This window comes from Vanessa tameamea, chromosome Z (assembly GCF_037043105.1).
Source record: "Vanessa tameamea isolate UH-Manoa-2023 chromosome Z, ilVanTame1 primary haplotype, whole genome shotgun sequence".
NCBI lineage: Eukaryota > Metazoa > Arthropoda > Insecta > Lepidoptera > Nymphalidae > Vanessa > Vanessa tameamea.
Window position 1 is genome coordinate 11802351 of NC_087341.1, and position 26146 is coordinate 11828496.

The 26146-nt window shown below is 31.1% G+C and overlaps 1 protein-coding gene across 5 annotated transcripts; it reads right to left on the reverse strand.

The window, feature by feature from the left end:
* Positions 1-445: 445 nt before the first annotated feature.
* Ack-like (Activated Cdc42 kinase-like) lies at positions 446-25209 on the reverse strand. Of its 5 annotated transcripts, XM_064220298.1 has the most exons (27): positions 25003-25209; positions 24852-24930; positions 18723-18903; positions 18447-18620; positions 18213-18362; positions 17927-18075; positions 17684-17824; positions 17335-17494; positions 17007-17138; positions 16833-16930; positions 16643-16739; positions 16102-16329; positions 12160-12331; positions 11873-11970; positions 11167-11265; positions 10234-10290; positions 8315-8401; positions 6077-6091; positions 4429-4466; positions 3700-3825; positions 3463-3596; positions 3207-3262; positions 2508-2719; positions 2239-2275; positions 1705-2161; positions 1438-1550; positions 446-654 (listed from the first exon to the last, which is right to left on the reverse strand). In XM_064220298.1, the coding sequence occupies exons 1-27, from the start codon at positions 25004-25006 to the stop codon at positions 448-450; spliced, it is 3501 nt and encodes a 1166-aa protein (XP_064076368.1). In that variant the 5' UTR covers positions 25007-25209; the 3' UTR covers positions 446-447. The 5 variants fall into 5 exon arrangements, with proteins under 5 accessions (XP_064076368.1, XP_064076369.1, XP_026489954.2 ...); XM_064220299.1 differs by lacking the exon at positions 16102-16329 and having other exon boundaries at positions 25003-25208; XM_026634169.2 differs by lacking the exon at positions 6077-6091 and having other exon boundaries at positions 25003-25208.
* Between the last annotated feature and the right edge of the window lie 937 nt (positions 25210-26146).

Below are 26146 nucleotides of genomic sequence, written 5' to 3' on the forward strand. Positions count from 1 at the left end.
AATAATAGCAATGTATTTTCTCAAATATCAAAATATTGCTTTTAATACAACAGTGAAAATTTATCGTTTCCTGAAATATTTGTATATTGCAGTAGAACATTATAATTTTCAGAGATGTGATTTTTTAAATCAAACTTTTAGGTGTCCGTTTGATAAAAGTATTATTTATAATAAAAATAATCTCAATAGATAATGTAGCACCAAAGCTGTAATTATTTTTTTAATGAGGAATTAACTTAGGAAAAAATAAAATTCTTATATTTTTATACGTTTATTTGTACGTACATAAATAACAGCTTTGATCTATCTAAGCAAGCAGAGATATAAATACATGTATTATATACCTTAGGTATTAAATGTTAGAGTTCGTGATACGAACTATTATATACCTTAAACAACAACAGACTACGATACCATAGAGAAAATAAAAATAAAACAAAAAAAAAATTAAACTTTTACATTTTTATTAGATAATACAATTACAGCAGCTGCCTTAACTATGTCACCGTCAGCGTTTTCCAATTCCCTTCGGCAATCTTCAAAGGAGACCTTCATTGCATTTCCAACGGATATCTTTATCCTCAGCAATTTAATCGCCAAGTGGATATTCCAATCGCAGAATTCTATTGCATCTAAGCATTCTTCTGGTGTTACCTAAATAATAGTAAAAATATCATTAAAATGTTACGTATAACTTTCGAAATTGAGTTGATATTTTCCTCAAATATATCTTTGAATTTAGAGCAGTCGGTTTAAAGACATTACATAATATGTAAATAGAGGTTAGTATATACATCTACATATATAAACCGCAACAGCACACCTGATCTGACGCCTCAGTCGGTGGTAGTTCTTTTTGCAAGCCTGTCTTGGTAGGTACCATCGAATCATCATATATTTTAGCGTTAAATACTTTGTTCCATTTCAACTACCTACATGTATAAATCAAGCAAATTATTACTTAAAATCAATATATAAATATATATTTATCTCATACCATAATATATATATATCTCATATCATTTATTTTAAGTAATAATTTGCTTGATTTATACATATATGTTATAAGCCATATATATATGTATACTCTATTCCAACCAAAACAGGAAAAAAGCCACATATACAACATTCGCCAGAAAATTAACGCGATATCTTTGGTCGAGAACTTGATTAATCCATGATATTCATTATGGATTTGCAAAAAAAAAATGTCGTTTTAAACGTCGACGAAACTGTTATCGGAATATAGGAAGTAAAATTAAAGTGGATATACGTAGTTAAGTGTAATATAATATTGTATTATAAATAAACATATATATAATCGCTGAGTTTTTAGCAAATCGCATGAAATACGTAAATCTAAGGTTTGTTTATTTTTATCCTTCGATTTGAATAGGCAATAAGTTATGGACGATATATTGTAAATAAAAAATCAACCTGTTGTTTAAGCACTTTGTTCATAATCCTAACTTCATCGGATTCCACCCCACGCTGCCTCGATGATGGCTTCTGATCAGCAAATTCTAGCAGATCTTCAACCGACACGTAATCTAAAAAAAATAAAAATGTTACCTACATTATTTTTAATTTGGAACTTTATTGCTCCATAATAATATAATAATATCGCCATCTAGAGGCATTCTCCGCCAGTCAACCTTCCCTAAACACATATTCACGATAGGGAGAAATACAAATATATTATACCTTTTTTCAAAGTCACTTCTTCTTCGAAATCCGTTTGACCGCCCACGGCTCCTTCACAATCATCAGTATTCGAATCTTTTGTTTCGTTGTCAAGATAACATTTGAACGGGTTACTAGAACTCGGTCCGGGAACGTCTGCGTCAGTATCTGGTATAGTGGTAAAAGGATTGGTATCGTTGACGTCGGGTCCGTCGAAAACGTCCACACCCGCCCCGTCATTATTCACAGGAACATTGTCCACTGCTATTTCATCATTGATTTTAATCGTCGGAATCGAGCACCTGACCGTATTTTGGTAAATAATCGTCTGAGGTTTGGCCTCGATTTGTATACTGTGAGAGATAATCGCCTGTGTATCCGCGTTCGGTAAACGCAATGGATATTTTCTTATATGTCTCGGCTTGTCGACCAGTTTCGGTTTGGATCCTCTCGGTGGTAAAGGAATAGCATTTACATTCTGGAAGTAATGAAAGTAACGAATGAGATCTAATTTAAACATGTACACAACCGTACTGTTTCACTAAATTCACTTACATCAATCTCAGGGTCATCTGATTCCGTCGCAACTTTTCTGTAACGAAAAAACAAATAATTCACTTTTAATGTACTTCGCATTCGACTATTGGAACGATTTGGAACTTATGTCGATCATGTGACAAATCTAAGACATAAGTAATTGTCTGAACCTTTTGCAACATTGTCAGTGGACTCGTGAAGATTTCCTCATGTCGACTTGAAAAATCACTGGGACACCTCAGCTAATATATTTTATATGCAAATAAAATAAATAAAATTTTAAATACCTCGCTTGGAACGATATTTGTTTTTGCAGCGAAAGGAATTGCTGCGGTATATTCTGCGAACGCGGAGCTGGCTTCGGGATAGTTGATGGTTTGTGGGTCGACTTCGATGGATTCTTTGCATCATGGTTTATTTGCGTTATCAGGGAAGAAGATGGCGTCGGTTGCTCGATTAGACTTGTATAGGCTAGTTTGCTCTCTTCGGTTATAGTAGCCTGAGAATTAAGTAATGTTTCTCTATTAATTATTACGCACTTGTAGAATCTGAATAATTATTACTATGGCCAACTCCAATGACAGGGCTAGACATAACCCACATTAGATTTACATATTTCGTGTGATTATCTGCTATATTATGCACTACAAACTCTTTTCTAACTTTTTCTCTCTTTGTTCTTATTCTTTTCAAATTCTTACTAACTTGCTACTTGAAAGCTATGCTACTTAGAGTTATTTTATAGATTTTTGTTTTCTTTACTCTTCCTGCTGTTGAAAAAGTCTATAAACTTGATTCAAAGATGCATTGGAACTGACGTCCGTAGCGTAACCTTACATGGATGACAACAAGTTAATATAGTGTTTACAGTATCTCACATAATATCAGTTTATTAAAAAATTGCTTCATAACAACGGAACTGAATATTTTAAGGGACTGTTGCAGTTGCAAGTTACAATAATCACTATTTTCATTTATAAACCTACCTGAATATCTGGCACGCTCTTGGCCTCTTCACTGAAGTTACGACGTTCAGCCTTGCCTAAAAATTAAAATGCTATTTTAATTTCCTTAAGTATAGCATCGCAACTTTATCCTGTCTACAAAGTTGTTGTACATGTACAAATATTTGCTACAGGAGAAGAGCAGAATTGTTTTTTGAGTATACCTCCAAAACTACTACTTTTAAATACTCATACATACATACACCATCAGTACTTAAACGGCATTTTTGTAACTTACTGGATGCATCTTTATCAGAGTCGTGATGATGATGGTGGTGAAGAGACGATACTAGCGGAAACTTGAAGTGAAACTTGGAACGTTCGTTAGGCGACTGCAAAGGTTTTGAATCGCTCTCCAAATCGTTCATTGATCTGAAACAAATAACATTTCTGTAGCAAATAGTTTTCGCAAAAATTGTCCAAAGTTAAATTATTTACTGTGTTGAATAAGGTTCAATTTAAAAATTTCACTTACTTGGTCGTAAGTTCGTTGGCTAAAGCAACAGCCGTATTGAGAGTCCTCTCATCGTGTGCTGACATAGGTTTCATCGTTCCAGAGTTGGAACCCTTTTTCTTCTCCATTTGCGATAAATTATGAGCTCTGGAAATTATTATCAATAACATTTTATTATGAAGTAATAAAATACTAGCTTATCATATAGAGGCTTTGCTTAAAAAATCAGTATTGACGTTAGAATATTGACTAATTTGGAACACGAAATCCTATCACTGTTAAGATTGGAACATATAATTTGCTAAACTAAACTTGCTCACACATCCCCGAATCTACCAATCATAATAATGGTATATAATCCAAGTCACATCTGATTCAGTAAAAGGTGATAAGAACATATCAGATTATAAATAGAACAAACTAAACAATGAAAAACTAACCATAAGTAATAAAGTCAATTAAAAATTTTTTTGAACCTCGACTTTTTGTTTATTTTATTAAAATTTTATTGTTACGTTAATAGTAATCGAATATATACCTATCTAATACTGAAACTGGAAGATCGTTTTTTAAAATAATAATATATAATTGATTATTTTAAGAATAATCTTACTGTGATTTGATTTTTTATAAGTAGTCCAGTAGAAAAATATATGAAAATCGTCTGAGACTTACTTCCACAATTATAATATTTGTACGAGGCTTTCAAAATATTAACACTTACATTTAAAAAAAAAAAAAATAATTTACCTTAGCGCCGCTTCTACTTCGCTCTGCATAGTTCTGACCTGAAAGTATACATACGCAATGTAGTGAATAATGTAAACATACTCATGGATGTCACAAAGCTAAATCACTGACAAAAAAAAAACAAATTGAAAAAAGTGCAAATTATATATATTAAAAACGTATTTATAAAAACATGCTTTTATAGAAGCAAATAAAAAATGAATAGTATTGATTGCGTAAGTCACCAAATGGAAATGTAATACATGCATAATCATTTTTATAACGATTAAAAAAGAAATGTTATTAAAAAGTGATGACTGATACATCGTACTTATTAATAAAACGTCAAATCAAACGTATATATTTATACAAATAGCAATAACAAAATAAAATTTACAGCTCATGAGTTTATAAATAAGTTATGACTTATATAATACCCTAAGAATCATTCTAATTATGATTACAAGAAAAAAAAACTAAAATAAAAAAAGGAACTAAAACATACACGAGACGATACAATCATTATTTCGAAACTACTTATTGTGCGCTGAGTGTAATATGGCTGATGAATCACAAAATGCATTGACTTGTGTTATTATTATTATCGTATCACAAAACTATTCCTTGAAATTGCTATACTCACCAAGTCAAACTGACCACGATCTAAAAAATACTTTTGCCCTACCTTTTATTTAATTTATAATAAATATAACATTAAATAATAACCTTGACGATTTACCGAGCATTAACTCCACGCAACATGAATAGTATATTTATATAACACATTCAAAGTAACAGTAACATTCATAATGAGATGGATAATACAACACACATTAACAGCTTTCAAACTACGACAACATATATACATTTCATTGCTGAACATAGAAAATCAATATAACTCAAAAATGTATACGCACAATGTCCTTTTCGGCTATAGAGCAAGCCGATGGTTATTCGTTGTTATTTATGCATCATTGATTTCCAATATAACAATATTAATATATTGGAACAAAAAAAAAATATGGGTAAATTAAATGTTTAAAGTTGAAGCGGATGGATATTAGCAAATACAACACATATTGTACACACGAACAGTTTTTAAACAACAACAACATATCGCCCTCGTACACCGAAAAGTCATTAATTTGAAAAAGAGCAATGTGATACGCAAGAGTTAAAATGAAATGAAAAAATTCATACACAAATTGTCATACAAATGTGTCATGGTTTTTTTTTTAATATTGTTCAAAATTAAAGTTTATCGTATTCACTTAGGGGATTTTCTCCAATAATAGTCAGTGCGATAGAACTTATCTATAGTTGGTCTCGGGTTATGTGTAAACTTTTATATTTTGGTAATTAAAAAGAGAAAGATGATCTTAATTGATTTTCCTTTAGGTTTGAGGAGTGTCAAATTAATCTATTCTCTTATATTCTAAAATAAATAAAAATGAAGATTCTCAGTGATATTGCAGTAAGATTATTACATTTTTTTTTATTGCAAATTGAATGAAGTTTTATCACGTTTTATGATATTTCTAACTCATCATAATAATATAAAACATTTATATCGTCATTTTGTGATTAAGTGACTTTTCGCCCTACGAGGACGTTGTATTTTTCATTGCTGAACATAGAACATCAATATAATTTAAAAATGTATACGTACATATGTCCTTTTCGGCTATAAAGCAATCCCATTGTTATTTATTTATCATTGAATACAACAACATTATATGATTCCAAAAAATGAAAATGGAAGATAATTATTAATTATAAATATTCTTTGGTATCAAGCGATATTGTTTCAGTTTTACCCTCAGGCCTTATTTACGATAGAGTAACTTAGCGGAAAGTCATACAATTCAATGACGATTAAAAAGGTATTAATATAATTAACAAAGTTTACCAAAGTTTTAAACAAAGGCTTGATTATCTATCAATTGATTACAAAAACAAAAATTGGATATAATTGAAAAAAAAAATGTAAATTTATTCAAGTACATTACAAAGTTATAACAAAGATAAAGGAGACGAAACTACAACGTAGAAAATTAAAATTATAAATAAGTACATAAAAGTCTACTAAAAATAATAATTTACATACAATATAAACTCTACTATACTACACATAATTGACTGCTATCACTATGGAAGAAGTATATGTTATACAGTAAATTACATAAAAAATTTACAACCAAAAAGTTCTAGTACCATACCAAACTAAACAAAAGAGCATGCTACTAACCCACTAGAAATAATTGATTTTATATCTCCTTAACGTGATCAAAAATGTAAAATATTCACGTACGGTGCATTTTCAATATTGAAAGTCTTACCTCTTTAATGCATTTACGAATTACGTTTCTAATATGAAAAATTTGAACAATGTTAAATATAATTAGTATATTTCTTACTTTACATTCTAGAGAATAGAGCGTATATGTGCCGACAAATAAAGACATCGTTGAATCAAAACTAAAAGATAGTAAATAGATTATTCGTATAAATAATAATTGGACAAGATATATGTATATTTATAAGTTTCATCGTTATAAATGAACCCTAGTGTGCACTAGAAAATGTTTGGCTGGTTGTTACAAAGTAGAATATAAGATTATATTTACTACATCAGACTCGCTTTTACCTAATGAACTACCTCGTATATTAAATTTCGAGTATATTTATATAAAGCGATTCAAAGATAAAAAAATATTACTAGATATTAATTAAAATATTGACGATTAATTAGTAACCAAATAATGACTCCAATATATAGACATTAAATATTCGTAAATATTGACGATCTAACGATAACATAAAATAATTTACCAAAGAAGAATAATACACAAATAACATTTGTATAAAATGTTATAGACCATTAAAGACATTTATATAAAAAAAAAACGTAATTTTGAAATTGGAACATAAAACATCAATATTATTTTATAATGAATACATACACGTATATAAGTCCTCTTTACTCGTACTTTTGGCTACAAAACAAGCCAACGATATAATTTAAAAACTACATTACAAATACAATCTACCGGATATAATACAATAGAGTCGAAAATTTAAAATTGTAAAAGTATTTAAACTGGCAATACCATATATAATATTAAGACTAAAAATAAGCTTGCAAGAAAATATTAATCTACATTTTAGCGCGTGATTGTAAATTAACATCTTCTGAATAACTCTGTCAATGCGTTTAGATAGTGAGTAAAGTATAGCAAATATTTCTAAATTTTGTAATTACACTCAAGCCGACTCTTACCCGCACTCCAAAAAATATATAGGAACCTGAATGTACGAAATTTGGAAAAAGATATATAACTTCCATTAATGCCAATCATTGTAACGGTATGCTGTTTACATTTTATCGTCTTTTTTGGATGCGTGTAATTAAATGTAAGCTAATTGATAATGGGACGGTTTGAATCCATATATCGATAAATCTTCGTCCGAACTCTGCAATGTAAAAACTTTAAAATGAACTTTTTTCCTTATAAACAAGTCCACAAGGAAATCGTTTTGTTGTTATTGAATATCATCTTAACAAATATATAATTTCTATTATATTATAAAAATGTGGAATATTTAACGGACAAAATACCACAGTAACAAGTTTGTGTAGGCTGTGGACTTAGAGAGGCACGCCTTCCACGTCAAAATATTTTTATAAATAAAATAAACTTAAAACATATAAAACATCATGTCATGCTAAATTGCATACGCCAATAATAAGTTAACGAGGAGGGCCAGTGCTCGAATGTAACATAGCACGATACTATGTGGAACTAATAACAATCCCCGTTAAATTAATCCACATTTTCATGCATAATTTTGTTTCATTTTTAAATATTTTTTTGAATAATTGTTACTCATATAAACCGATACTCACTTCTTCCACTCGTTTGGTATTATCTAGATTTCGAAAAATCGAATCAATTTCATCCAGCAAGCTCTGACTGAAGTCCCCGCAACCCTTCTATAAGATAACAAAATATTTTACATTAATAAATTAATAGTTTACAATTATAATACGCAGAAGTATCATCGAGATGGACAAAGAGTTACATGATGGAATAAGTTAACTCTAACTAAAGATCGTATGTTCCAATCCAGGCAAGCACTACTGATGACGGGTTTTTGGAGTGACAATTATATTGTTTGTAATTCGTACCATGCTCGATAGTGAATGAAGGCATCGGGAGGAATACTGCATGTGAGGAATGAAATAGAAATTTGACATATCCACCAACCGGCAGTGGAGTACATTGGGGGACAAATTTACAAAGCCTCCTAAACAGGTTTGCCTTTACGTGCTGTTACTTTATCTTCATAGTCTAAAATGGTTTGATACAACCGTAAAAGTTAGTACAGCTGAAGATTGCAAGTTTACACCTCCCCCATAGATATTGACAAGATATGGAATGGAAACCATTCCTCGACATTGAATGAAAATGAAATGAAATTCCTTGTTAGATTATGCGTTAGCTCACAATTGTAGCATCCTGAATTATTATTTTTTTATAAACATGTTTCTCAGGGCATCCACTCTTCCTATTCCTTAAACAAATTAATATAAATAATACACAACACTGAAAATACATAAAACAATACAAATAAATTAACATGCAATACTTAGAACTAAGGAGTGTGTATGTCTGTATTCATATTATGGACGTATACGTATATGTATTGTATGAACAATGTTAATCATTAAATGCAATTAACTTGGCCTATTAAAAAATTCAAAGCTCATGTCAAAAAAACTGATAAGGCATATTACTCATTATCATACAAGATTATATTAAATATAAAAAAGCGTGGACATAGTAGTTATAGTACTGACATAATCTGTAATTAAAATGGTGGAAAAGATTAACTACTGAGTTTCTTGTCAGTTCTTATCGGTAGAATGTTCTTAGCGAAACTTTCTATGGCAACTTTACATACAATTCAACACTGTAACATGGCGATTCAGAAGTGTATTTTTATGCCTACCTGAATAAAGAATATTTTAATTTGATTTAATCGATTAAATAAAGTTTAATCAATTAATTAAACAAATATATTGTTTAGGTTTATATAATCATATTTTTTTTACCATATATTTTTTATTTTGTCATAGAGCTAAGGTTAGAGAGAGAGGATTGCTTTTGATAATGCTCTATCAACTAACGATGTTATATATGCAACTGCACCTAATAGCTGCATGATTACTTCTATGAGGTTATTTGTTATGTTAATAGAACCCATTGTTTATAGGATATACGTTATAATTATCAATTAAGCTTTTTTATACAAGTCTTGGTTATGATATGTATAGTGTCTGCTTGTTGTTCTATAGCCATATGTATAAATGGTGACTTACATGAACTAATCTCTACAGGATGCACTTTATTAAATTGGGACAAGCGTCCCAAGGCCAAGTATACTTTTAGTACTTGTAGTTGTTCAATATAGGGTAGCTTTTTTAATTCTTATGTAATTTACTAGATTATTTATTTATTTAAGCTAATTTGAATGTAAATACATTAATTATCACACCTAATAACAATAATTTGAACTCTGATACTTTATCAATCTTTTGGTGTTTGTACAAAGTTGTCTTTGTATATATGGGCAAGATTAACACTTTATGACAAAGTTGAAAAGTGTTCCAGTCAGTCCCGACAAAGGTTAGGATTAATGACTATTTAAAGATGTCTATGCTTCCGTATTTTGGTCTCTAGAACATTCCCTTTCTTTATAAAATGTAATTAATATTAATTAAATTAACACATCAAAATACTATATGTAATAATATATTCTTACTAGTAGTGCAGGACTTTCAGGAAATGCATCTGTCTTCATCTCGGCAGCAATACTATCCTGTAATTATATTTTTATATTGATAATAATTAGTCAAACGTTTTATGTTTAAAATACGTTTAAAGTATTTTTTTCTATTTTATTTCACTATAAATAGTGCTTTATCGTATACTGGTCGCCTATCAAAGTTAAAATCGTAGTCTAGATATTAAACCTAATAATAAAGGAACCGAACAAATGTGAATTGAACTAGCCCACCGAGGGTTCCGTACAAAAATGTAGGCGCATATTATAACAAAAAGTTATTTTTATTTACTTTAATATCAAATTTAATCCAGATTTGTGAATAGTGACTGAAAATAATTAAAATACTCCACGTGATACGGATAATTCAAATAAAAACTTGGACGGCCGGACTTGCCAAATTGAAATTTGGTTAGGTTAGGTCAATGGAATGACCAGGTCAATGGAAAAAAACCTATACATTTTGATTCCCTCGAGTGTCGAAATATACGTTTCTTGAGGCATAAACGGCCGTACCCTTTTTTTTTACGTATACTTAGGAGTTTGATTTTTTTTCACAGCTTCAAGAGATTTCAGTATATCGTTTTAACTCGATACCTCCACGTGTTCCCGAGATAAAGATTCTTAAAAGACAGTCGGACGGGCAACCTAATGATCCTATACGGGTTCTGTTTTTTCCATTTGAGCGACGGAGCCTTAAAGTACAATGATAACGGCATTACCGATTTCGATCACGGCGGCAAATCAAGGGAGACCAGCCAACAAATGCAGGTGCTTTTATAGTTCACAAGTGTATGCGCAAACACTTACATCCGAATACCTATTGCACAAGCAATCTCTATCTTCACTAAAAAAAAATATTTACTTGGAATAGGACTTGGTTTAAGCTAATTGAAATAAATTGCTACTCACCGTCTCAGTATCTGATATTTCATGATACTCGTGAACTTCGTCGGTCTTTGAATTGGCGTCTTCATTTTTGTGCGAGCGGCCAAGTGTAGCGCTTTTAACCTGCAATTCACAACTTAGGGGTATGATCGTGAAGTTTAAAACGATAACTATAATCAGTTGACGTTTTAAAGATGAAATGGAACTATAATAGCAGATTCACTGCCCCCCCAGCCCCACAGTCACCACTTGAGGCAACAAGACTTGGTGTTATCTAGACTAATATAACTCACATAACGTAACTCTGTATGTGAGTATGAATGTCCCCTTACACCGGTGAACCGATTTAGATGAATTTTTATGAAGGTAGTTCGAGTCCCGGATAAGAGTGAAGGTTTTTATACTATAAGTAAAGTTTTATAAATTACGTACGGTTTAAGCCGAAGTTTCAGCTAGTAATTTTAATAAAGGGTTTTGCACTATTACGCCAATGTAACTTTAAAGTAGTTATTTGCAAGTTACTAAAAAGGGATTGTCCATTGTTGATGAGGAATGAGGACGGATGAAAAATTACAAATATAAATAATTATTTTATTATAGTAAGTATTTCAGGTACCTTTATTCTATGATACAACCTTAAGCCCATAAGGCCGCAGATTACAGATAGTATGATATAATATCTAACGTTTGTTGCTGAATACGATATTAACAATGTTACCTTCTCCCTTACCTTGCCGAGAAGACTTTTACTGGTTGTCGGTTCGGAGATCGACTTGTGAGACTTCTGGGGCTTCTGAGGCTTTTTAGAGCTCTTGGACTTGTCGCCATCTAGTGGATGTATATTTTTATTCATGAAAATATAATACCTCTTAGTGATTATTGTAAAATTGTGCGATATGTAAGACAATCAAGGCATAGTAGAGCCATAATTAAACATGAAGCTTTTGTTAATAAGAAAATAAATGTGTTCAAGAAATAATATCATTCGTATAATTAATTATCTCTTTCGTTACTTACATGATAGATCGACTTCATCGCACTCAGCCTTGGCCTGTCTGCCGGAACTCAGCAGCGGGTACGGAGAAGTACTAGTTGTGGCAGTGAGATGAGATGGCGAATTGGGATTGATTAACGGAACTTGTTCCAAATCCTCGGATGGTTTATACGGGGTCACGATCTGACGTGGTGGCTGTGGAAATATAAGAACCTATCATAAAATCTTCAAGGGTGAAAGATATCATAATTCATAGGTTATTAATACAATACATTTATTATTATTATTTTTTTTATGATGTCGGTAGGCGGACGAGCAAATGGGTCACCTGATGGTAAGTGGTCACCACCGCCCATAGACAATGGCGTTGTAAAATATATTAACCATTCCTTACATTACCAATGCGCCACCAACCTTGGGAACTAAGATGTTACGTCCCTTGTGCCCGTAGTTACACTGACTCATTCACCCTTCAAACCGGAACACAACAATACTGAGTACTGCTGTTTGGCGGTAGAATATCTGATGAGTGGGTGGTACCTACCCAAACGAGCCTGCACAAAGCCCTGCCACCAATTAAATATTAATATAATATTTAATTGAATATTAATATTGAATCGGTCATATGATTCGTATATTGTTCTTAAATTATGTGCTGAACGATTGCAACCATATCTGCAATCCACAAGGGAGTCTGGCCAACTGCGCATGTTATATTATAGTGCATAATTGAGTGCGTACATCAAGCGCACTGCCCTCCTCGCTCTCATAATATCGATGGCCGAAGAAAGTTCAGATACATAACTGACAGATTTAAATGCTTTCTGAGGCAAGGGATAGTACACAAACACACAGTAGGGCTCTTTCGGTACTTTTTGAATTCACCCTGTACCTATACGTTTGAATGTATAACAATAGTAACGAATAGCTATAAGCTATGTACATATATGTTGAACTTGAAAATAAAATATTTTATTTATCATACTGTAGAAATGGCTCTAGTTTGTTGTCACAAATTTGGCAACGTCACAACGTCACGTCTCGAGTAAAATCGCACAGCCGTTTCCCTTGTGATCTATGCATATAATAAAAATGTAAAATGGCGACGTTACGTGATTTATGGGAACGTCAGTTTTTGAGAACGACACTTCAACGTAAATCGTGAACGTATTTTCCGACGTAAGCATTACCTAGAAGATATTCGATTTTTATACTCATTGCTATTTAAGAACAAAAAATATCAAAATTTTAATAGAATAAATTGATGTGAAAAATTTTGGGTAGACATTTTCATCTTATGGAATTTAACGCATGTTCAAAAAAATAGCACTATAGCAAATCTCTAAGTCTAACTCTTGATCAGAAAAATATTTATCAACTTCCTTAAAAAAAGTGCACATTACCCTTGACTTTTTATTCGTTTTACAATGGCCGACAGTTTTCTTCTTTTCCCTTTATGTAAAAATTAGATCGCACGTTATGCGAGCCTCTGATAACCTTATATTTAAGTGATTACATTACACTTATTACCTTTTCATTCAGAACATAGCATATGTTTAGCTTCTTCGCGGTCATATATTTTTTTCTGTTCCACGTAGAGAAAAATGTTGAATTTGGAAATGATTTCTCTTTCATAAATACTATCTTGGAAATCGAGCTTTATTATATACCAGAACCAATTTTTTAACACTGTTTTCTAACTGATACAACTACGTGACATTCAGCATAAAATTATTGATGCGATAATAATATAAATGCAAATATCAATTTATCATCACTCGATCATCACTACATAATATAAAACAAATACCTCCACTGCATCTTTTTTTTTGTCCGACATATTCAAAAGCTACCGAAAGGATTTTCATGAGGCTTTCATTAATGGACGAAGAGATTAACGATAAGGTAAGATTTAGGGGTGATTAGGTGTGGTGATTTATTCATCAAAATGTTTTGTGTAAATTAGTTGAAATATGACGAAAATTGTTGAAGATGTGTGCCGCGTAAACTAATAGAGCTATACGCATTACATAAACGTTTTCTGTAGCACACGCGAACGTTGTAATACACGCGAAGCCGGGAAGATTAGCTAGAAAATATATATTAATGTGTACAAAATTTCAGGAACGTATCCCAAGGACGGCTTATAATGATTTGTTGATGCAGACAATTCACTAGCCAGTGAACTTTGCCGTCCAGCCTTTGTTCTATTCGATAAAGTGTGAACCCGAGTGACATTTCACCCTCGGCATAATCGCCTTACATGAATGACTTTTGTTATGAACGGAAATACATCCTGCCTAGCTGTTTACTACAATCAATAGAAATAAAAATAAACCTAGACAATATTATCGGACGAAACATCTTACGATCATAATGCCATATTTTAGATAATCGTATTATTCGCAAACAGAACTTGTGTAATCTACGCAGTTGCAGTTATATTAGCACATCTAAAGCAATGCGATGCATTTTGTTGTTCATCTTAAAGATCACCTGAAATCTATTGTAATTCAAAATATTTTTTTTAACGCTTGAATAGACTTCTACGAACAACTTTACTGACCTTTAACGTAGGATTCATTTGATAGCGCAGTTTAATTTTACACCTATACTTAATACCGAATAATACCGAAGTCTTTCAATCTGCAGTAGCACAGGGCATTATGCGTCATGTATATGTTAACATTATAAAGAATTCATTGTTTTCAAAGTTGACACAATGGAAATATAGAGCTGAGCAAAGTATTTACTTCACAAGAAGAAAATATTAACTTCATATATATTAAATATTAACTCAATACATTGGTAAGAAATGTAAACCATTCCTTACATAGACAATGCGCCACCAACCTAGGGAGCCATGCTACCTAGGGAGTATGTCCCTTGTACCTGTAGTAACACTGGTTCACTTATCATTTATAAACAAGAACAAAGCAACACTAAATACTACTGTTTGGTGGTAGAATATCTGGTGGTAATTACGGGTTTGCAAAGCCGTATCAAGAAAAAATATAATCTGACAAAGCGTATAACAGACGTTACTTGCCGTTATTGATCGATAGTTGTGGAAGATATCTTAACTTTTTATACAATGGGGAGAATAATTATACATTCTTTAAAATTGAAATTGTCCTCTTATGTTTGAGGCGATCGTTTGAAAAAAGACTACAGAAATTATTGGGTGTATAAACAACGATAGTCAATATCGTCTATCAACACAGCTAGAATACAGCCATGAAGCGAATTGAGACAAGGGTCGAAACTTGGGTATATTTATAATAAGATAAGTTAGAATAGGAGTCCATGTGGCAATGGCATAATTTGTACCGTCGCAAACGAGCGTTTAAATTACAGTTTCAGTTTTTCGAGATTCAGAAGAGATTTTATTGAATAATATATAAAAGTATCATTATCACGGGAACATAATATACTAAATTACTCGAAAAATAAAACATGCTATTAGGAAAAATTACAGCGGAAGTCCTCTCGAAATGTGTCTTTTGCACGACTCAGTCGCTAATCACAAGAGTCATGTTGCGATGGCTGCCTTATATAACTTCTTAACCAACTTCGAAACAGTGAATTACCCTCTATCTATTATTCTTTGACCTCCACACGTTCTAAGTTAACGAAGCAGTAAATACATAATTATGTCGTTAGAAGTAATTTGATAAAGTAGTCGACACGTAAGAATATTACGACGGTATTCTCGATACAGAGGTAGCTACTTAGATAAAGAGAACAAATGAGCACATCTGAAAAGTGTTTCTTTCTAATTTAATATCACGCGATTTCGTTTAATTATAAATATCCAAGCATAACTAGTATATATATACTATACACAGTATGCTCGTATATATTACAAAAAACTTGATATTGTTGAACATATTAAGATGCAAATATTAAGTCATTCTTATTAACTATTGATTAGTTTTTACATTTAGCTTGAATTATATACTTACACATCCTGTTGGATCCAGGAACGAAAGATCACCAAAGTAGGCCCCGTCAAGGCCCACGTGACCGGTATGCTTCACCTCCCCCTGCGGGCTCGATATCATGCTGCGTTGTATCGTGCGTTTGCCCGTGTATGTGTGTCTTTTCACGTCGGACCGCAATAGCGATGAACGTATGGATCGAGTGGAGTTACGAGTTGGATGCGGTGACAGTGAAGGAGCTAATGAACCCCTCTAAAGAAAATTCGTTAAAAACGCTCTCTACGATCGAATATTTACTAAAAGCATCAAATTTAAACGTCTTTGGATTGCAGTAAAAAGCATTTTTTAAACTGGCTTTAGAAATTGATGATATGGTAACAATAAAAGGGAGTTTGATACGTAATATAGATTCAAATACCCTTTGAAAACACAATTCTACAATGAAACACACATGAATTTTTAAAATAAAAACAGGATTTAAACGAAGTCCGGTTAAGTATCAAGGGAGAAAAAGCAGAAATAGGTATGAGCCAATTCACCCATGATTTCATATAATGTTTCTCACCTCATGCCTGATAAATAATTTCGTGTGATTCGGGTCGAACATGCCGCAGGCTCCGCCGGGTAGGACGCCATACCACATAGCTGATTTAGTATAATTTCTGAAAGGAGTTATAGGGTGGAGCGGTGAGGGGCGGTAAACACAATGCAGAAAATCAGATGCAAAGATTACATATCAAATTTATATATCTTACTCTTTTCCGAGAACTGTTATCCTCTGCCCGACTTTGTACTCGAGAAAGTTACTGCGCCTGCCGTCTTCTGTTTTCTTATAATTTGCTATGACTTCAACCTACACGGATTATTATTATGTATTTTAAAATTTATGGTATAAGATGTATTTTGAATGGCAATGAATATTATCTTACTTCGTCCGGTCTGAGCTGGGGTAACCTAGGACCCAAATCTTTAAATTTCGGTCGATCATTCGGATCATGTGACCAGCACTCTAGCATCAACGAATAATATGCGTCAGGACAACATTCCGGACGCTCTAGTCTCTGCAAGCAAAAATATATTTTCACACAATGTTACTGAAAATTTTACAGTGATTGTAATAACTTACTTAGTGGTAGGGCATTGTACAAGCCAGTCTGGATGTGTATAAATAGGTAACCTACCTACCTACTACAGATTTATCAGTAGACATTGAATACAGATATTATTCAAGAAATCGAAAGTTTCCATTCAATTTACCTGAAAATTGGGTGCATCAATCGCTTCCAAGATTTGCTGACCAGAAAAAGCAGCCCATGGTTGAAAGCCATATGTAAACATTTCCCATAAACATACACCGAATGCCCAAACATCGCTCGACGAGGTAAACTTTAAGTACAAAATGCATTCTGGAGCACACCTTTAGAAAAATAACAATCACATCAATATCGTGTAATATATAATACATTCTTAATATAATGATGATGCCAAAATTATGCAGGAGTTCGAAAAGCAAACCATAGTAATTACAGTTATTGTCGGTCAAATACTTTAGATATTTATAAATAAATCGAATGTTGCATAACTGGCTAAATTATACGAGACCTACCACGCGACAGGTAATTTGAGATTCACGTTGTAGTTAGTCTGATAGTAATCTTTGCCCACACCCAATGCCCGCGATAATCCAAAATCTGAGATTTTTACCCTGTCCTTGCTAAAAACTAATATATTCCTCGCGGCCAAGTCCCTGCAATATTAATGTCAATACAAACACTTTTCTTTGATAGCATATCTTAATAGCAAAAAAATTATGTTTGTCATTTTCACATCGTATCACAACTATATTTACCTATGTATCAGTCTTTTATTCTCCAAATAAGTCATTCCATCACAGATCTGTTCAGCGAACTCACAAAGAACTGCTACCGAGAAATTACTTCTGAGAGTGACCTCACGCAGACATTCTAGAAGCGACCGCAACGGTGCAAGCTCTGTTACCTACAAAATATCATAAATAAACTCATTCGATACTCTCTTTGAATTATAACACTGAAGATTACAAATATTACAAATCAAGACACATTATTTTAAACTTATATATAGAAGTAGAACTTAGAACCGATCAATCAACCTACCAACATCAATGAATCTAAATGTAGAACCACACCATACAACCGTACAATGTTAGGATGTTCTATACTATGCATTACGGCGGCTTCCTTTAAAAATTCTGTTGAATTCGATGTCATTCGCTCATTTCCCAAACATTTGATTGCCACTTGTAGCTGTGAATTGAAATTTTGTTAAATAAATACAATTTGTGTTAAAACATAGATACTCGGTTTTTCTTTTACAAACAAAATATTCACCCTTTGATTTCCTGTTGTCCATGTCCCTTGTTGTACAACACCAAATTGGCCCATACCTAGTTCTTTATTGATCGTAATATCCTCGATGGATATTATGTGTTTTGTAGGAACCTTTACATTAATATCTGTTATCGATTGATATTCGCTCGGTATTAAACCTAGGTCATGTCTCGGCTAAAATATTAATACAGAACATTTTTTATTTAACATTATATACACATGCTATCATAAATATTAACCGCATTATTTTGTTATATTATATATATGAGTACTAACCGGTTCTGTTTTCTTATTTACATTAAGAATTTTCCGTAGCATCACTTTATAAGCGTTTGGAAAGTATTTCGAGTAGATTTTCTTATACCTTCTTTGTTCAGGCTTAGAGAGCCCAATTTGTGCTAAATCTTCAAGTGCGACAAATTTTAACTGTGACAACTTACTAACTTTTAATATATCTCTGCAACAATAGGAAATTATTTAAATTGGTATAGTATACCTACAAATTATATGGAATCAATGGCAGCCTTTATTAATTAGGGTTGATGTAACCAGGATATATGGTATTTATATTGACCCGACTAGAGTACCATTGTCTCTCGGTCTCTGTAGGCCAACATATTGGCGTCCCAGTCTGAGCCGCGATCCCTACAATCGTGTGGGCTATGCCTGTCTCCTTATCACTTTATGTAAAAATTAATCTACAAGGCCTGATCATTGAAGACTACCTATATTATGTTTTGTTTGAAATTCTCATTCGTATTTTACCACGTCTCGTCACCTAGCAGCTAGAGCTAATGCTCGCTTCGCTCTAGTCTTCGCCCAGAGTCGGCTATAATTGCAAAGTGTGTAGTAGGTATTAGTATCACGATGTGTCTATCGTACACGGCCTTTCCAATAAATAAAATAAAAAGTAATGGTAGTTTCAATCAAAATCTGTGTATTTTTCATAGTGGCGATAACAAAGACAAATATATTGTTTTAAATACTTCAAAGAAAATAATAATATATTCAAACAAAACCTTAAAATAATTATAACAATAACAATAATATTATTATTCATAATACTTAGTCAGTTGTTATTGGGATCGAAACGTTATATTTAACGTCTTGTATTTTGTATGTTAATGTCAAAAAATCAAGACATTCAGATAGGCGTAGCATAACTAGTTTGAGGAAAACTTCCCCTAATCTAAAGTATTTGATTGTATGTACATATTAATATAGCTATTATCTTAGAAAACATTGATATTGTTATTGAGGCTCGCCACACGAAAAAAAACTTTATATAAACGAATAGGGCAATATTATTTGCGCTGAATTATTCCTTGGATATTCGAGTAGCGTACTTTTTTAACGTTTCGTTGCAATCGGTTCAAAGTAATAAATTTGTATTAGGGTAAATTCATTTGATTACTTATCAACATTAATAGTCTGTAAATTTCCCACTGCTGGGCTAAGGCCTCCTCTCCCTTTTAGGAGATGGTTTTGGAGCATATTCCACCACGCTACTCCAAAGCGGGTACACATGTGACAAAATTTCATAGAAATTAGACACATACAGATTTCCTAACCCCTTATCCTCCACAAATTAAGCACATGGAAATTCAGTAGTTCTTGTCTGGGTTTAAACCCGCAATCATCGAATAAGCGTTTTAACTGCTAGTCCATCTCGGTTTAGGAAACTTATCAATTACATTAAAATGAGAATTAATGCCATTTATATATTCACAATTAACTATTATTACGATATTTCTATAATACCTTCGATTAATATAATTACGCATATTGGAATTCGGTATCTTTGTATTATTATACAAAATCACGGGAATTTCACGTTACAGGCTGTTGAGGGGATCGTATGCCTGTCCCTCTGATGCAGTCTATTGTCTGATTTACTGCAATCGATATCGAGAACAATTGGGCTCTCTAAAAAGTTCTTTGTATTTATTTCAAGATCAAAATGTTGCGGTGAAATTGATTGTTATTCAAAATGGAATCAGACCGAACGTATTCTAAGGGGTACAGAATTTCAAAACCTGACATAATTATCATGACATAGTAGTACTCCATTTAATTATACTCATCTAGGGAAATTGGAATCACGGGAGATATGAAAGAAAATGATTACATTGTTCTACACTTTGAAGGACATTTATAGATTGGTGTTACGTTAAATGCTACTTTGTTTAATTGTTTACAACCGCGACTCTCAAAATTAAATGATACGTCAAATATGGATAGTTTAATCAACGATGACGCGCCCCACTGTTTTCCCCAATTATTATTATGCAAGTATGCAAAGTAAGCTGCTATATAATATATATTAAGTTATATTGCTACGCTAAGAGTATTAATAGACTAAAAAAATATCATAGACAACTGGAAGTATGCTCGATTACATATTATCGAATTCATATGATTATATTTATTATAATATGTACAATATTCATTATGTATTATTATTTTATTATTAATTAAAACTCGCTCGAGAGTTTCTAAAACTCTGCAGAGTTTAAAGATAATTACAGTACCACATTTTAGCATGTAGCATATCCTTGAATGTAGAAAATATTGGATAATATATTTCAGAAAATTAAGTACCTACCTTAAAATTATAATAAAATAATATTTTATTTAAAAATATATACAAATATTTTACATTTGTACATATGTATATATAAATATGTTTTATCTCAATGATTTTTGCACGATATCGAATATATATCCATTTATTTACATATGTTTCCGATAGGATTTAAATCCGGCGAAACCGTGGCCTACCCACATACAAGGTCGTCGAATTTCTGAGTTTATTTTTTTTAAATTATATCGTATATTTGTTTTTCTTAAAACATCCTTCCAATGTTATTTGGGAAACGTCAATATTTTTTCCGAAGCAAGTTATGGTAGGCTACATTATTCAAAAACGACTATTGCTCCATATTTCTTATCTTTTTCTCATATTTGTTTAACCTTTAACCGCATTTTGAAAAAAATTCAAAATGCAATTGAGAAATATTAAATAATAGAACAAATAAATTACAAACGCATGGGTTTAACTTTCCGCAGCCCGCGCTTTCTTCTCGCGAATAATAGTGGGGCGCGTTATCGTGGTTTGAATTGAACTACAACGTTTCTTTGAGATTTTCGAAAATAAATAAAAACCGTTTTATTAATTGGAGAACGATTTAACACTTAATTCTGCTTAAAAGGAAGAAGGTAAATGTGTACTTTATGAGTTAAAGTGAGTTCATCTTAGCTTTTTATAGCTTTTTTATTAGTTTCAGAAATATTATTTTAACAATTGATTTGAAAAAATAACTTAAAATATAGCCGAGACTGTGTATGTATGTTAATATTACGTATAATGTTACTTCATATTTACAGTTAAATATTTAATTTTAAAAAATATATCCGGTAACAAAAGTCATAAGTGCTTTTTACCATTGCCCTGGTTGATATATAAAAAAAATATTAACAAGTATACTTGAGTATCAGTGTGCTCAAAACTTTTGTTCCATTCCTCATTCAGCTATTATCTATGCGCTGGTTCGATTCTACGATTAGAAAAACCAGTTGTCTCTGGTGTGACCGATGTAAGAATTCATACCATTACAGTAGAAATAGAAACTGCCTTCGGTCTGATAAAAGGAAGAGGCAAAATATTACAAATCTGATTCATAATGTAACCACTATTGGTGTAAAAAAAAATTACTTTAATGAATAAAATATTTCTTATTAATCACAGCGATTTGGAATTTCTTTTGTCCACTTACCGACGCATTCATAATTTTTGTTCTTCACAGATGATTGCTAATTACATCTGAGCCGAGTTGAACAGTGATTAGAATACGTAAATCTTTACCGAACATTGCGGGTTCAAACCTAGACAAACATCACTACATTTTCTTATTTATAAATCATTCCGTGCTTACCGGTGAAGTGAAAAACCGTGAGGTAATCTACTTATGGCAAATGAATATCGGCCACATGTGCATCTAGCAAATCACGCAGGAGCAGCGTGGTGGAATCCTTTGAAGGATACAGTTTGAAGCGTCGATACGTCGACTGATACTTGATTACCGAAACATATATTTTTAAAAGTTATCATTGCACTTTGTTACAATCTATTCCATACCGTATCAAAATCAATCTAACCGTTTTTGAGTCTTATAAGCCAATCAAGTAAAGCAACAGATATTTACTTCCACATTTACTGGTTGGTTATATAGTATTTGATTTTTAAACCATATAAGACTGCCTCTTCATTTTCATCGTTTTGTCAACAGATTTCAAGTACATTTCCTAACATTTTTTTAATAGAAATATTTTTTAATAAAATATTTTTTTCGAGATGACTTCTTTATCTCATTTAGAAGTTAGTTAAGAATCGATCTTAATTAACTTCTAAATCTATCTATGCTAGATACTGATAAACATAAATTATTCTTATATAAATAATAACTAATAAGTATAAGATAATTCCCCCTAGCCCCAATTTATTTTTCCAGAAATTTATAATCTGTATATATAATTAATAGAAATAACCTCTTCTTGAATAAAATGTTTGCCTAACATGGTCAATGTGTAACATGATATTTTTATAGATTTTCTTAAATAAAATTATTTTTTTAAATTAATGCTAACTGTAGCTAATGTGTAACACAAAAATAATAATAAATTGTGCTATTACTTCGAAATACCATTAGTAGGCTATTTTAATCATTGTTTTTGTCAATAAAGTATCTTCGCACAACTCGTTACCAATTAACGATGAGACAGGCTCAACCCATTACCTTTAAAAATCAAGTAAAAGTTTTTATCTAGCTCTATGAACATTTGCATTATACTTTATACTTTTATTGGTATTGAATTTTATTTGATTTTTTTTTATTTTATTTATCTACTAGCAATAGTATGTTCATATATATTATTATTAATTATTGACATTGTTTATTTAAATATTATATTCATAAATAATATAATATAGTTGAATTTATTTCAAGTATTTATTCAACTGAAATTGCTTTATTCAACTTCAAGTCCTCTACTGATAAACAATAAGGCAGTCTTTTGTAACACTTATTTTATGTCTGTACATAACCAAGTTTCAACGTTAATGATATGTGTATTTATAATCTACTATACATACTTCACTGAGCAAAATATATTTGCATAAAGTCACAGTAAAATTATACCAAAAAGTATAAATTTCATAATAACTGTTTTAAATATATTAAATCTAAATAAGATTCTTATAAAAACAATTATTTTGGACAAAAATTATACATATACAATATGATATTTTTTATATGTGCTCACACATGTAAATTTTCTCGCAATATGGTGTCAACAATGTATAATTGTCTATAAACATAAACTAATATTCAGATAAAAGTATATGTAAAACTTATAAGGTAACAGATATATCTAGTTTTAAGAAATGATTGATAAATCAATAGTTTTATAATTTCAATAATATATACAGCAAATTATTTATAGCTATAATAATGTTGTATCTTTATGTCAGCTTTCAGGCTCTCTATTGTACACAATACATTTTCATTAGAATTTTTTACAAATGTTGAATACACTGAAATTTTGATTTATATAAAATTATACAAAGTACTTGTAATTGTATATATAATATATAAGCAAAGGTTGGTACTCGATCACTACATTACTGTTATAAATACCCATATCAAATAATTTTACTCCTGGGTTATTTAAGTGCTTACTTAATACATTAATGTTATAGACTATTATAAGTGCACTTGTTTGTTTACATTATAATGACTTCTATTCTTGAAATTACACTATGCATTTTGTTTAATCATACAATATTCTTATCAAATACTTGACTTGTACTGAAATAAAAACTATAAAATAATATATATTATTTTACATGATAATATGAAACAAAAGAATACATTTGTTTGTATGTGAATAAGATTTAAGAAAAATTGTATTAATTCTAATACTGTTAGGAGTAGTTTCTTTATCAAAAGAAAATATGTAATAAGTACAGCATTATTATTAACAATAATTAATAGGCAATATTCTACTATTAATATGATACATTAGTTATTATAATTTTCGTAAATATTATCATTTGGCATTATTTTTTTATTATAGAAGTAATAATACCAGTTTTTTTATCGCTGTAAGCATCGCAAGCTAATTCAAGTAAAACAAAAATGAAACACATCTTATTCACAAAGCTTTATGAATTATTATTGATATTTATATTATGATTCTCAATTCTCAGTCAAAAGCAAATTGCATATAGACTTGCATTATTACGAATCAATAATTCAGTACATGCGCTGCGAATATAGGACACAGAAATTTCGCTAAACTAATCAAAATTACATTCGCTAAATGAAGTAAAAAAGTTTTATTTACCTGAATAACTCGAAATACTGCATAAGCTCTGCCTCTTTAAGAAAATCTCTCAAGCTCCCTTGATCATCAACTAAGTGATCTAAAACAAGAAAAGCATATTATATTTGGATATAGAGCCCTACAAAATGGCAAATTTAACAAAATGATTTACCCATTTTTTCCTAGGTAATGTAACAATCTAAGATAATTATAAATAAATAAAAATATGAATAAAATACGATTAGAACAAAAAAGTCCTAATTTGATAGTAAGTTCTATCAAAATTGTTAATGTTTGTATATATAATGAAGTTTGAAGACTAAATCACTGTCACAGACTGCCACATTATGCCGAAAAGTAGATTTTATTGATTGCGGATTACTACTCTGTCAATTGTGCTTGAGTGTTGCCAAGTAGAATGTTTTGAGGGAAGATTTTATTATCATATAAGTAATGAATATTAAAAACCAAGAAAAATACTGATAATTAGATTGTATTCTGATAATTTCAATGCTATTTCACAATAGTTCAGATTAATAGCATAGTACTGTTACTCCATTACTCAATTTTTTAGATAGGGGAACCAATTATATCAATGCTGGCGACACAAATGTAGGCATATAAATATAATTATTTCTTAAAAATAAAGAAATTAATTATCTTGTTAAATTTAACAAAAAAAGCCATAGCATTCTATATTTCTTTATGGATATTTGAAAATATTCGCGAAACAAGCTCATAAACCCAGTGAATTATCCCATCGGAAACGTTATACAGAAACGGACCGATTTTTCTCAAGTTTTAAAGTTTTTTGGCTAAAAGTTATTCATTTACATGATTGAGAAATAAAACGTAACTTGAATCTTCTATTTTACCCCATTATGAAATTGATTTGCAAAAGGTCTGAAACGACTGCTCTGATACTTGTTAACCTAAATACCGATTTTCAGAATCAAACAATGAGAAAAGATGAACTTCTATGCAAAATTATTATCCTCAGATTCAGATCCTTCTTAGTAAATGAATTTTCGAAAACCTATACTAATATTTTTAAGAAAGAATAAAATAAGACAGAATTTTCGTTTTAAAATTTACCATAAAAAAAACTTACAAAATAAACTTTACCATGTATTTTTAGTTCATTAATATAAGCATAAAAACCAATTTTCATATAGCTAACATCAGCAATAATTAATTTCCATAAAACTTTGAAAAAAATCTGACTTAGTACTCATGTTCCATGAAACGTTTTTCGCAAATTTTAATCTCGTTATACCCAACTGTTTATATTGTACTATGTATGTCAGAAGTCTTTA

Excerpts from the sequence above, each read along its gene's own strand:
- Ack-like (XM_064220298.1), bottom strand. Across the intron at positions 18,621-18,722 it reads TAAATAAGAAAACAGAACCG|CCGAGACATGACCTAGGTTT; the intron begins GTTAGTACTCAT and ends TTAATATTTTAG. Across the intron at positions 18,363-18,446 it reads GGACAACAGGAAATCAAAGG|CTACAAGTGGCAATCAAATG; the intron begins GTGAATATTTTG and ends TTCAATTCACAG.